We start from the raw sequence: 11,782 nt of genomic DNA on the forward strand, positions 1-11,782 counted from the left end.
GGTGCCAGGCAGCGCCAGCCTTGCCTGTGAGCCCCGAGGAGCCCATTGGCCCCTGGGACACTTCCACAGCTCCCTGGGCTTCTCCTTCTAAAGCAAAAGGAAACAGGATGCAGTTGCAGCAGGAAAGGCAGAAGTTAGACTCAACGAAGGACTTCCTGGTAGCAAGGGCGGTTAGACACAGGCAAGGCACCTGAGGGAGGCGGTGGAGGCAACTCCAGGAGCAGGAGACATTTCTCATTGCTCTGGGGAGTTCATAAAGCCTAAGCGACTTAACACAAATGTCAGTCAACCTGACTCTGGGCTCTGCATGTGTGTTGCCTGTAGCATGCATTTCTCAATTTAAAGGAGTCCCTGCCTGTTTACCTTGAGGGCAGCCCCTGTGCTTTTGAGAGGTATGACATCACCCAGAACAGCCCCGACATGGAGACAGCACTCGTCAGGATCGGGATGCCCGGGCGTCAGTCTAACTCTGCCTCAAGTCAGCTGTGTGGCCTGCGCCAGTGCTCTCAGACCTTCCCACTGGAGCAGGTTTAGACTAAGTGATAACTCTGAGCCTCAGTTGCCCCACCTGGAAAGTAGGTTTAATGATTTCCCCCAGCACGTTTTACAGAACTGTGATGAACAAAAGCCAAACTTCTTTCTAAAGCGTAACATGCTCTGCCAGTGTGAACAAGTGTGAGGGGCCATTCCCAGCCCCGCTCAGGACAAGGGTGTTAGAAAGGAGTTTAGCTCTTGCATGTTCTGTGCCAGCAGAGGCCCCATGTGAGTCCAAGCTTTGTGTGTGAGAAGCACCTGTCTGTGCAGGGAAATGACTGCAGTTGAAGTCTGGTAGCAATTACAAGCCTGCAGGGGTCAAGGTACCTGGCTGCCTTAGCTGGGGCTGGCTCTCAGGGGGCACCCTGTGGAAAGAGCTGTTGTCTCCCAGGACCGTGCAGACCTTTGCCACACAGCTGGGCTGAGGCGTGTGCAGCAGGCCGGGCTGGGAAACGGGCAGACGGGCGGGGAGCGGGCTCTCCTGACCCTCTGCCCGCCCCCAGCTCCCGGTGCCCTTGGCTGTGCTGTATCTGCTGTCCAAAGAGCGCCTGCTGGCCTGCTGCCCTCAGAGGAGGCCCCTGCTGCTGTCCGCAGACGAGCTCACCCTGGAGACACAGCCTCCTGAGAAGGAAGACGTGTCCTCGCTGTCCCCCAAGTTCCACCCAGGTGGGGGCTCTAAGGAACCCTCGGCTCAAGGCCCCACTCCAAGGCTCCCCTGCTAAGCCCTCCCGCCCAGAGGGAGTACGTGGATCACAGGTGGTAATGGCTGGGAAAAACCCCTTGGCCCTGCTGGTCTCGGGGTGCGGGGAGGGGGCAAGAGATGGAGCAAACGGGCCAGGAGGACAGGAGAGCAGCTCCCGCCTCCACCCTGCCTGTGTGACCTCAAGCATGCCGCCTGGCCCGAGCCCTGCTTCCAACCACCCTGCGAAACGAACGGGGGCTGTCCTCACGAGCCGTTGGAAGGTGGAGAAGGTGGGAGGAAGGAAGTGGTCTCCTTTCTGCCAGGGCTGGGCGCGCCGAGGGAGGAGGGGGAACTGAGACCTGTCCCCCCTTCCTGTGTCCCGTCCAGGGCATGAGGACCTGTTCAGCTGCTGCCAGAGGAAGAACTTCAGAGGGGTCCCTTCTTCCTTCTTTGCCATCCACATCACAGCCGCCCTGGTCCTGTTCATGACCGACGGGCTGACGGTGAGCCTGCCCTCGGAGGGCGCCCCTCATGGGGCACCCCCTGAGCCTCAAGTCCAGGGGTGGAGAGAGAAAGGAGGTGGATCAAGGTTTCCGAGAGACCACACTTCTAGTACAGTTGGTCCAAGTGTTTAAACCCAGGATAAGTCCCAGGAAAGAGCCTCTCTAGAACTGAATACAGCCTCTTGGAACTATGGTCTTTTGTATTGTTCGGATTTTACTTTCATGAACCCTGTGGATAGGGGACACTGGAGTGTTACATTTTTTTCAAAGGGGCAGTGCCCTGTTCCCCCAGGTAGAGGTCATGCCATATAGACGCTAGGGCTTTCTGCTTCCTGGAGCACATTCCAAGCCTGGGTGGTAAACAAGCTACAGGCAGTATCTGGGCCCAGCTAGCTATTCAGTCCACCAGTGACCTCTGTTACTCTATTTAGTGCCTTTTTCCAGAAATCTCTTAAGGATTAGATTAGGACCGTTTGCAGTGGCTGATTGATTAACTGGTTGCCATATGAGGGACTCTCCAAAGAAAAGGCCCTAAAGGCCTAGATGACCTGGTAGAAAGTACTCGTGACAGAACTGGTTGACTTCCAACGCTCAGTGTGACCTTGGGCAAGTCACTTCCCTCTGCCCTTTCATCTGTAAAATGAGATGCCTGTACACACCTTTTTTTAGCTGCAGCACCCTTCCTTTAGCAAAAACCCTTCTGTGGAATCTTTGTGAATAGGGCATGTAGTGAAACTCTGCTCTGGCTGAGGGGGGCAGAGCCTGCCTGCCTGCCTGCCTGGACCCCGTGGGGCTCCTCTGGGACCCAGACACACCTTCCTGAGTTCCTGGCTCCTGCAGGCACCACCTGCAGGCTGTGGCGCCCAGATTCCAGCCTCAGCTCAGGCTACACCTGCCAGGTGGACTCGGCTCCAGGCCTCTAGGAGCAGGGCCAGTCCCCGCCAGCCCAGACCACGCCTGCCCGGCTGGGGACACTGCAGGTGTGCTCAGCAGGACCTGTCTCCCACAGGGCGCGTACTCCGCCTTCGTGTACAGCTATGCGGTGGAGAAGCCGCTGTCCGTGGGACACAAGGTGGCCGGTTACCTCCCCAGCCTCTTCTGGGGCTTCATCACCCTGGGCCGGCTCATCTCCATTCCTGTCTCCTCCAGAGTGAAGCCAGCCACCATGGTTTTCATCAATGTGGTAAGCAGCGCCCTTTTACTGTTGGAGACCCAGAAGAACCGTTCACCCTGTGCCATAGCCCTGCCCCAGGACACCTTCTCAGACTGGACTCTGCCCCAGGTTGGGGGGTGGGGGATGTCAGGGTACAAGGAAGAGAGGGTAGGAAAGAGATGCTGGAGTGGACAGGGTGGAAACCCAAGGCATGCAGCCTACTTGCATGGTCTTGGAAAAGCCCTTTCCTCTCTCTGGGGCTTGGACTTTGTACCCATGGAAGAAAGGGGCTATGAGAAGTGACTGGTGCTATGTCGGGAGCAGCTCCTTGCTGACAGCCTGCGGGATGAGGAGGGAAGCAGTGCTGACCTTGATCCTTGCTTTTCACCCTGGTGCCCAGGGGGTCAGAGCGCTGTGGCCAGCAGAGACCAGGGGTCCCCTGGCCTTCAGAGGCACCATCTCGGGAATGGGCCCTGGGAACTTGCATCTTGCAGCTCTCCCAGACTGGCACGTAGGATGACCTTCCAGGAACTAGTCTCTCTGGAGGTAGGATGTCTGGGCCTGAGAGGTGGTTAAGACTTTTCTTCCTGATGTGTATCCCTGCCACCATCTATGACAAAGAGGTGCAGATTACAGATTCCTGTAAGGTTGTTTAGCCCAACTTCTGACCAGGGCTCAAATCACCTCTATAATACCGCTTCCAAGGGGTCCAAAAGTCTGTCTAAATACCCCCAGTGAATGGAAACTTGCCACCTCTCCAGGAAGTCCAATCCACTGTCAGAATGTACTTTCTTGAGTTTCTAGAGGAGAGAGGGTTGGGAAATAATGTAGAGGCTCTTGCCTGGAGAATCCCAGGGACAGAGGAGCCTGGCGGGCTACAGTCCAGGGGGTCGCAAGAGTCGGACACAACTGAGCGACTGAACCACCACCACCACCATAGAGGCCAAAGACCATGAGTCCCAAGAAAGGCCCTTGGATTCGGCCCTGTGCTGACTGATGACTTAAAAGAAAGAACTTTTGTTCAATGTAGCTGGGAGGTGGGGGTGGTGTAGTAGCAAAACTCAAGGGGTTGAGGGTGGGAATTCCCAGGACTCATTGCTTCCACTGCAGGGGTCATGGAGCTGACGGGGAGCTGCGAGCAGGGAAGGGAGAGGGTGAGAAGGAAGTAGCGGTGTGAGGATTACACACACATCTGAGCTGAACAGGCTTGTTTGACAAGAGTTGGGTGGTATGAGCTTCTGCAGACAGAGGAGAAAGGGAGGGAGCCTGTGAGGACACCAGGTCAGAGGTGACATGAATGGGGAGCCCTGGGGAGAGGGGAGGGGTTGGAGGGCAGCACGCTATGCTCAGGAGGAAGAGGGCCCGTTCTGTGGAGCGGGGGTGACGCGAGAAGATGAGGCTACAGAGGCTGCTGGTGGCCCGGTTCTCCAGCACACGAAGCCAGCTGCTTAAAGACAGAGGGTGTGACTCTGGGTTTGGGAGAAAGCAGGAAGTCGGAGGCCTCCACGGGACTCAGTCGCTGGCAATAAACTCACCCGGGGTGCTGAGTTTAAAGAAGAAAATCAGATTTCTGGGTCCAACTCAGACTTGGTGAATCTGAATGTCCAGGGGTAGGGGCTAGCAATCTATATCCTCAACATACACTGGGGGGTGGGGATTGGAGGTGGCGGGAGTGTTCTGTCATCAAGAAGTTTGGAAAAACACTATCCTACAGCAAGTGATTTCCAAATACATCAGCTCCCCCACCCCTGCCGAGGTGCTTTTGGAATATACAGATTCCTGGGCCCCGGCCCCGGGGAGTCGGGGGAGGAGTGGAGTGGAACCCGGGTGTCTGAGTTGTTTTTAAGCTCTTCAGGTGCTTTTCTTGGGCAGGCTGCTGGGACCATAGCTGGACCACCCTGAACAGGCTGCAGCTGCCAAGTCTCAAATTCACCGCGGTTTCTTCCGATTCCGCTCCGTTTTATTTTTTTATTTTTTTCGCTCCGTTTTAAATTAAGGGTCATTCTGCTCTTGATGTTCTCCTGGATCTCAACAGTCACTCACGGGTTGATGAGCACACACGCTGTGTGCCGGGCCCTGCAGGGAGCGGCTGGGCTGCCGCATTCTCTAAGAGGCGCTCTCTGCCTTTGGGGCGCTTCCAGTTGGCCAGGGAAGAAGATGGGGAGAGGGAGTCTCTGTCCTGGCTGGAAGGCAAGGCGAGGGTGCAGGGCTGGTAGGCAGTTGCGGAGCGGGCTGAGCGCCAGTCTTCGGAGTTGGTTGTGGAGTTGCTAACTTGCCTGGCATCCTGCGTCTTCTGTCAACCAGGCTAACAGAAGAGAGCGAGTGGGGTTTGTTGTTCTTTTTGCCACACCTCACCACATGTGGGATCTTAGTTCCCCGTCCAGGGATCAAACACACGTCCCCGGCGATGGAAGCGCAGGTTCTGAACCGCTGGACCGCCAGCGAAAGTCCTGAGTTAGGAGTTTTTCAAACGTGCCAAGTGTAGCGATTCTCAGGTGACTCTTGGAGGCCTGGTGTAAGCGGAGGGGAGCAGGAGGTGAACGCTCCTTAAGCTTGCACGGCAGGCCGTCCGCGAGATGCCGGGGCTCCTCGCCCTCCTCTCCCCGGGTCTCTCCTGCCCTCCTCCGCGTTCTCCTTCCCTGGCAGCCGCCCGCTGGGGAAAGTGCAGTTCCCGCGCACTCCACAGGGCCGTGCCCTAGTCACACAGCCCGCCCGGGGCCAGGAGGCGTTTCTCGCGTCTGGAGACGGACCGGCCTTCCTTTCTCAGCGGCCACCCGGTTGCTCCCCAGTTCCTCAGCGCCCGCGTCTCTGCTGTGACAGGTCGGCGTGGTGGTGACGTTCCTGGTGCTTCTTGTTTTCTCCCACAACGTGGCCTTCCTGTTCGTGGGGACGGCCAGCCTGGGCCTGTCCCTCAGCAGCACCTTCCCCAGCATGCTGGCCTACACCGAGGACGCGCTGCAGTACCGAGGTGAGCCCCGCCTTCCTCCGCGCCCAGCCTCTCCCGGGGTCTCCCAGCCAGAAGGTGCCCGCCCACCTCCTCACAGCCTGAATGTGGCAAAAGGCTCACAAACAGGGTTGTTCCGCCCCGCGTGGCTCCCTTCTTTCAACATGTACTGGATTTCAGACCACAGACAAGCAGTGAGCCCCTCTTTCCCATTTTCTTTTCCCCCATAGTGGTTGGCGGCGGCGGTGGTGATTTAGTCGCTCAGTCGACTCTGTGCAACCTTGACTGTAGCCCGCCAGGCTCCTCTGTCCATGGGATTTACCAGACAAGAATACTGGAGTGGGTTGCCATGTCCTACTCCAGGGAATCTTCCCAACTCAGGGATCGAACCCACGTCTCCTGCATTGCAGGCTGATTCTTTAGCAACTGAACCAGCCAACCCACAGCTGGCATTTTGTGTAACATGCATGTGCTGGAAATTCCAAGTTCAAGGAAAAGCAAATATGCATGGGAAAAATTATAGCTCAGGGAAAGGGTTTTATAACTTATCAGTAAAAGTACCACCTTGCTTTGTTTTCTTGTGGATGTTGTTGGAAACATAGAGGATTGGAACAGTGACTCGACACGGATTCAGCGTTGTGACATGGCTTCTTTGAAAACCTCTGATTCTCTCAACTAATCTTCCCTTTCTGTAGCCTCCCGAGAGTGCATAGCAAAGATCTTTTACAGAAAAACAAGTTAATTAAAAATAATTATGTTTTGAACATTAATGTTCTCCCATCCGTGCCTTGGCAGCTCTTGGCTTGTCTCCTGGCCTTCCGATTTGCCTCCATCAGAGATTCTCAATGCGGTTCCACATTCAAATCACCCGGAGCCCTTGTAACAGAGCCTGGGCTTCATCACAGTCTCAAGCTGCCGGGTGATGGTAATGTGTAGCCAGGGTGAGGGCCACTTCCTGGGCCGCCACCTTCTGCAGATGCTCACAGCCCTAGCGCCTTCCTCCAGGGCTCTTTCCCTTTCTGCAGCCACCCTGCCTGCTTCCCCTCACAGGCCGCCTCATTCAGTCACCTGCCTATCTCCACCCTTTGGCACAGGGTGGAGCCTCGCCTGGAACGTGCTCTCAGCTTGTGCCCCACCCCGCACACCCTCGGGAACCTCTCTGACCCCACTGGGAAGGCGAGCCCCCCACCCCCACCCCGTCCCTGCCTCTCCTGTTCGTCCCACCTCCAGACCTTCGTCCTCATGTTCTGTGCCTCTCTTCAACATGCGCCCTAAGTGAGCCAGCAAGGGACAGAGGCAAGAACGTGGCTTTGAGGTCAGCAGCAGACCTGAAGGCCAGCCTTGCCTCCACACCTTCTGGCTTTGTCACCTTGTGCAATTCATCTTCCTCCCCCCTTCTGAGCCTCAGTTTTCCTCTGTGCAAAATTGGAATGTCCATACCTTGCTTTTAGGGTTGTTCTGTGCGGTAGAGGGCATGCAAAGCTCCTGATTTGACAGTGTAAGGTGCTCACAGGTGCTCAGTATAGATGTTAACTCGGATGAGTCATCTGAGTACCCTCAGGGTTTAGCACCTGAGGGTACCTCCCGCATAGAAGGATCTGAGAGGTTTTTGAATGTCTGGGGGGAGTAGACACTCACGTGTGTGCTACAGACCATCTAGAGATAGCCTGGCCCAGGGTGGGTCAGGTCCCAAGAGGAAGGGCGTGCTGGGGAGAGGCAGGGCAGTGAGCAGTGTGAGAGCAACGGCTGAGACAGGTGTGCACTCTCGTGAGACAAAGGAGGGCCCAGAATGCCAGAGACGACGCTGATCTCTGAGTGTCTAGCATACACTGGTGCTGGCGACAGGCAGTGATACAGGCCGCTGAACTAAAATTCAAGGCGTAGCCTCTCTCATGGGCTTCCAGTCTGTAGGGGAGGCTGCCTGGCAGACAGGGCGGTCAGAGGGGGCGCTACACGAGAGCAGGGAGCAGGGGACGGAGGGAGCAGAGAGGAGCAGCTAATCCAGGTTCGGGGCTGGGGGAGATGATGATGAAGACTATCTCCAATGGCGAATGAATTTTCCAGACCAAGAGGAGGAGGAGGAGTGTTCAGGAGGGCGTGAAGGTATGTGTCAGAAGCTGGCGGTGAGCATGTGTGCAGGTCAGCAGACGGAAGTCTCTCCTGGCTGGAGGGTGGATTGTGAGCAGACAGTGCGACAGTCTGAGCTCTCAGCGGGGGCAGGTGATAGAGGGCCCTGCAAGCCACATTTAAGCATCTGGCCCTGACCCTGACGGCAGCGTGAGGGGTTTAAGCAGAGAACCGGCCTGGTTTCAAGGCTTTACTGTGGGCAGCGGTATGCTGGGCTCTCGCCTGTGTTTGCGTCAGGGTTATCCACACAGCAGCCCCGAGGAGGTATCATGCCTTTTGCCGAAGAGACAGGCAAGGGATTGCCTAAGGTCCCGTAGCTAGTAGGTGAAGGAGCAGGCTTTGAACCCAGGTCTGACTCTGAAGCTTGGGCTCTGAAGGCCTGTGCCACGTGGCCAGATTGATTGGAAGTGTGGCTGGTTAGTGAGAGTGCGGGGGAGCAAGGCCTGCCTGCAGAGGATAGCGGGAATCTTCCTGGAAAAGTAGTTGGTATTCACACTGGGAAGGGCCCTGAATGCCAGGCTAAGCAACTTGGAATAAACACTGAAGATAATCGTGAGCAACTGAAGGTTTCAGAACAGGGAAACAATATAATGACAGACCCAAGCAAGGTTAAGGGCTCAAGTCTGAGAAACCTCAGGAGTCCACCTGGATTATGCCAGCGGACGTGTGTCTCCATAACTTGCCATCACTAAGCCTGATCCTTCTCTCTTGTTCAGGCTGTGCGACCACAGTGCTGGTGACAGGGGCGGGCGTTGGAGAGATGGTCCTCCAGATGCTGGTTGGTTCGGTATGTAAGGAGACCCGGGGTGGGGGGATGAGGGGCGCGCCCCTCCATGCAGTGAGTAGATGCGGCCAGCCCCTCCTGAACCTGGCTGTCCCTTCCCCGGGCCTCCCGCACGACAAGCGGGGCCCCACTCCGTCTGTGTCACCTGTTTCCGCTTCTGAGCCACCCCTGGAAGCTGAGCCTACAAATGCGGGACTGGAGATGTGAAGGGCCACGAGGCGTGGTCCAAAGCAAACACAAGCCGTGTCCGGGAACAGGGCCAGGGGCCCCGTGGGAATGTTTAGCTCTCAGAGCCCGGGACAGGCTTGGGCTACAGGCCCAAGAATGGAGTTCCTTTCCATCCCCTTAACCCCCCATTCCCACCTCTCCTCACCTCTGGCCACCCTACAAAGGGCCCAGCTTTCCTGCCTGGCTCCTGCCTGATCAAGGGCCAAGTCGCCCAGTTCTCTTCAGTTTTTCAGCAGGGGAAAAGAAATCCATCTGCTTTTTATGGTAGACTATAATGTAGATATTGTGATGCTTCTTTTTAGAGAGGATACTGAAACTCAGAAATTAAGCAACTTGGCTTCAGTCACACTTCTAATAACCAACAGAAATGACATCCAGAGTTAGGTCTTTCAGTCTCTGAAATCCCTCTAACCACTGCTCGATTCTCCTCTCCTTTCACCCTGCTGGACCAGAGGAAGAGCTCCCCCTTATGACACCCTCTGCACTGAAATGATGTGATGCCTGGGGTTCACTGCAGTGGAATCTAGTGCAGGAAGACATGAGGGGTACAGAGGAAACGTGCTCATTGCTAAAGTCAGTGATGGGTCCATGGGAACTCCATAAAACACTCTGGTGTATGTTTTACATTTTCCAAAATAAAAGTATATATATATATATGTAGATATATATATATATATATATACACACCTTCTATGCAGAGTTCTGCTCAGGGTCTGCGGATACAGAAACACCTAATATGATTGGAGTTTTAAGGAAAAGATGGAGATTTTCAAAGGGTCCAGGACACAGGGCTGAAAGGGACTGCAGGGGTCAGCAGGTCCAACTGCTGCCGCACAGCAGGATTTCTGCTACCTCCAGAAATATAACCTTGAAACAAGGCCAAGATGTCCCTCCTACCTGTGTTTCTGTCTGTAGGTGTGGTGGGCCTGAACTTGACTGAAAACCCTGCCACGGCCCGAGAAGGCCACTTCCTCCAATACATCCTCATGTGAGGTTTTGATGGCCTGTATCTCTGTGTTTTCCCCTTTGGCAGATATTCCAGGCTCAGGGCAGCTATAGTTTCCTGGTCTGTGGCGTGATCTTTGGTGGCTTGGCTTTTACCTTCTATATCTTGCTCCTGTTTTTCCACAGGATGCACCCTGGACTCTCATCAGGTAAGGAAAGAATCTATTTCTACACAAGAGGAGGAAAAGAGGGCAGGGGGGGCATGTGGGAGATGCCGTGGATCTTAGCACGCCACAAATGATGTTCTGTTCCAAGTAAAATGCAAGGAAATGTTTATTTTTCTACAGCTTCCTTTCCCCCTCTTCCTGCTTTGCCCTGCGATTGTCCATTCTGGGCTCTCAGGGCTGGAGGGAGTGGGAGAGGCTGACTCATGGTTTCTCCATCAGGAGCGGGGCACAGTCTGTGAACTGGCTTCCTGCATCCCACCAGACCAGGGGACCGTGGGCCAAGAATCGCTTTCCAGCCTGTGTCGAGTGCTGAGAGGCAGAGCCTACCTCCTTGGCTGGAACTTGGCCCAGCAGCCTAATTGGTCATCTCTTTGCAGTTTGGGGTTTGACTCCAGTCCAAATCTCTTTCTCGAAAAGAAGTCCTCAGGCCAAGTGGCAAAGAAAAGCTTGTTCAGGACAGAGGCACCCCCTAAGAATAGTCTTGCTCCTGGAGCCCCCGGGCAGGGGAAGTCCCAAAGCTATTTTCACAACCCTGAAACCTCACTTGCCTTTCCACCCAGAGCTCTCCAAATCCTAGCAACTGAACCAGCTGTGCACATAGCCAGCTCTTAAGAGAAGGTGCCCGGTCAAACCCTCCTCCTCATCATTGAAAGCAAAATACCCGTCACAAAGACTGAAGGGCCAGACAGCCTCAGCCTGGTCCCTCAGCAGGTGGACACACGCTCCCTTTAAACATCAGTGTGAGGGCCCCCAGTCAGCACCCACTCAGCGTCGAGCCGGAGGTGGTGGGGACCCGTGTGGTCTGTCCAACCTTAGGCACGGCGCCTTCAGTTAAGCCACTGTTCGAGGAAGATTTGCTGAACATCCAAGGAGTAACACTTAACGAGTTCCCTGTTCACAGAATACAAAAAGAAGTAAATGTTTCCCAAGCACTAGACACTAGTCTCAACAAACTGCCTCCACCAACTAGTTTGCCAGAATTAGAAGGTCTGACTTTCCACTCGGCTCCCTGATGTGAGCCAGTGAATAGCAGGGAAACAAAAAGCCTGGGTAAGGGCTTGGAGTACATAAGGGCTAGTTAATCAGAGTTGCTGCAACGTGCTACCTGTCTTCTCTCTGGTAGGTCCTACTACAGACAGAGCACTTGGAATGGAGAGCCTGGAGAGCTACCAGAGGTAGAGCCAGGAGGGGGCGGCAGGCGAAGACATCCTGAGCAGCAGCTCAGGTCGAAGGGCTGAAGAAGCCAAGGTGGCAGCGGAGGGAGGCACCTCTCAGTGCTCTGGTTCTCATCGTCACGGATACTGGGTGGGGTAAAAGAAATTAAATTGAGTTCTGCACCCGGACCTCCCTGGGTAAATCATTAGATGTTTACCTGGCTGTTCAAGCTGCTCTCCTCTTCCCTGGCTCAGACTTTTGGTGAGAGTGAGTCAAGATACCCAGCTGGAAAGGAAGACACCTAGATGCTTCATCCATTGGCCACCTTCTGCATGAACCACACCCTGAGTTTGAAGATCACTCTTGGTTGAAGTTTGAAAAAACAAGTTGAAATTATAAAGAGCAATGATCATTGCTATAGACAGATTTTAAATTAATCAAAACAAACCCCAGGTTACTCCTTGGCATGCTCAAAGGACTGTGCTTTTACTTATTAATCA

The 11,782-nt window shown here is 54.8% G+C and overlaps 1 protein-coding gene across 1 annotated transcript in view; it reads left to right on the plus strand.

Annotated features, from left to right (window-relative positions):
* MFSD4A (major facilitator superfamily domain containing 4A) overlaps nucleotides 1-11,501 on the plus strand; it is a 24,070-nt gene extending 12,569 nt beyond the window's left edge. The window contains exons 4-10 of the mRNA XM_061159915.1: nucleotides 1,038-1,200; nucleotides 1,604-1,719; nucleotides 2,729-2,902; nucleotides 5,693-5,840; nucleotides 8,660-8,730; nucleotides 9,989-10,109; nucleotides 11,251-11,501. Of these exons, the coding sequence (XP_061015898.1) occupies nucleotides 1,038-1,200; nucleotides 1,604-1,719; nucleotides 2,729-2,902; nucleotides 5,693-5,840; nucleotides 8,660-8,730; nucleotides 9,989-10,109; nucleotides 11,251-11,306 (849 nt within the window). The 3' untranslated portion in view covers nucleotides 11,307-11,501. The remainder of the gene's footprint in view (nucleotides 1-1,037; nucleotides 1,201-1,603; nucleotides 1,720-2,728; nucleotides 2,903-5,692; nucleotides 5,841-8,659; nucleotides 8,731-9,988; nucleotides 10,110-11,250) is intronic.
* Nucleotides 11,502-11,782: the final 281 nt, after the last annotated feature.

This window comes from Dama dama, chromosome 14, assembly GCF_033118175.1.
Source record: "Dama dama isolate Ldn47 chromosome 14, ASM3311817v1, whole genome shotgun sequence".
Lineage (NCBI taxonomy): Eukaryota > Metazoa > Chordata > Mammalia > Artiodactyla > Cervidae > Dama > Dama dama.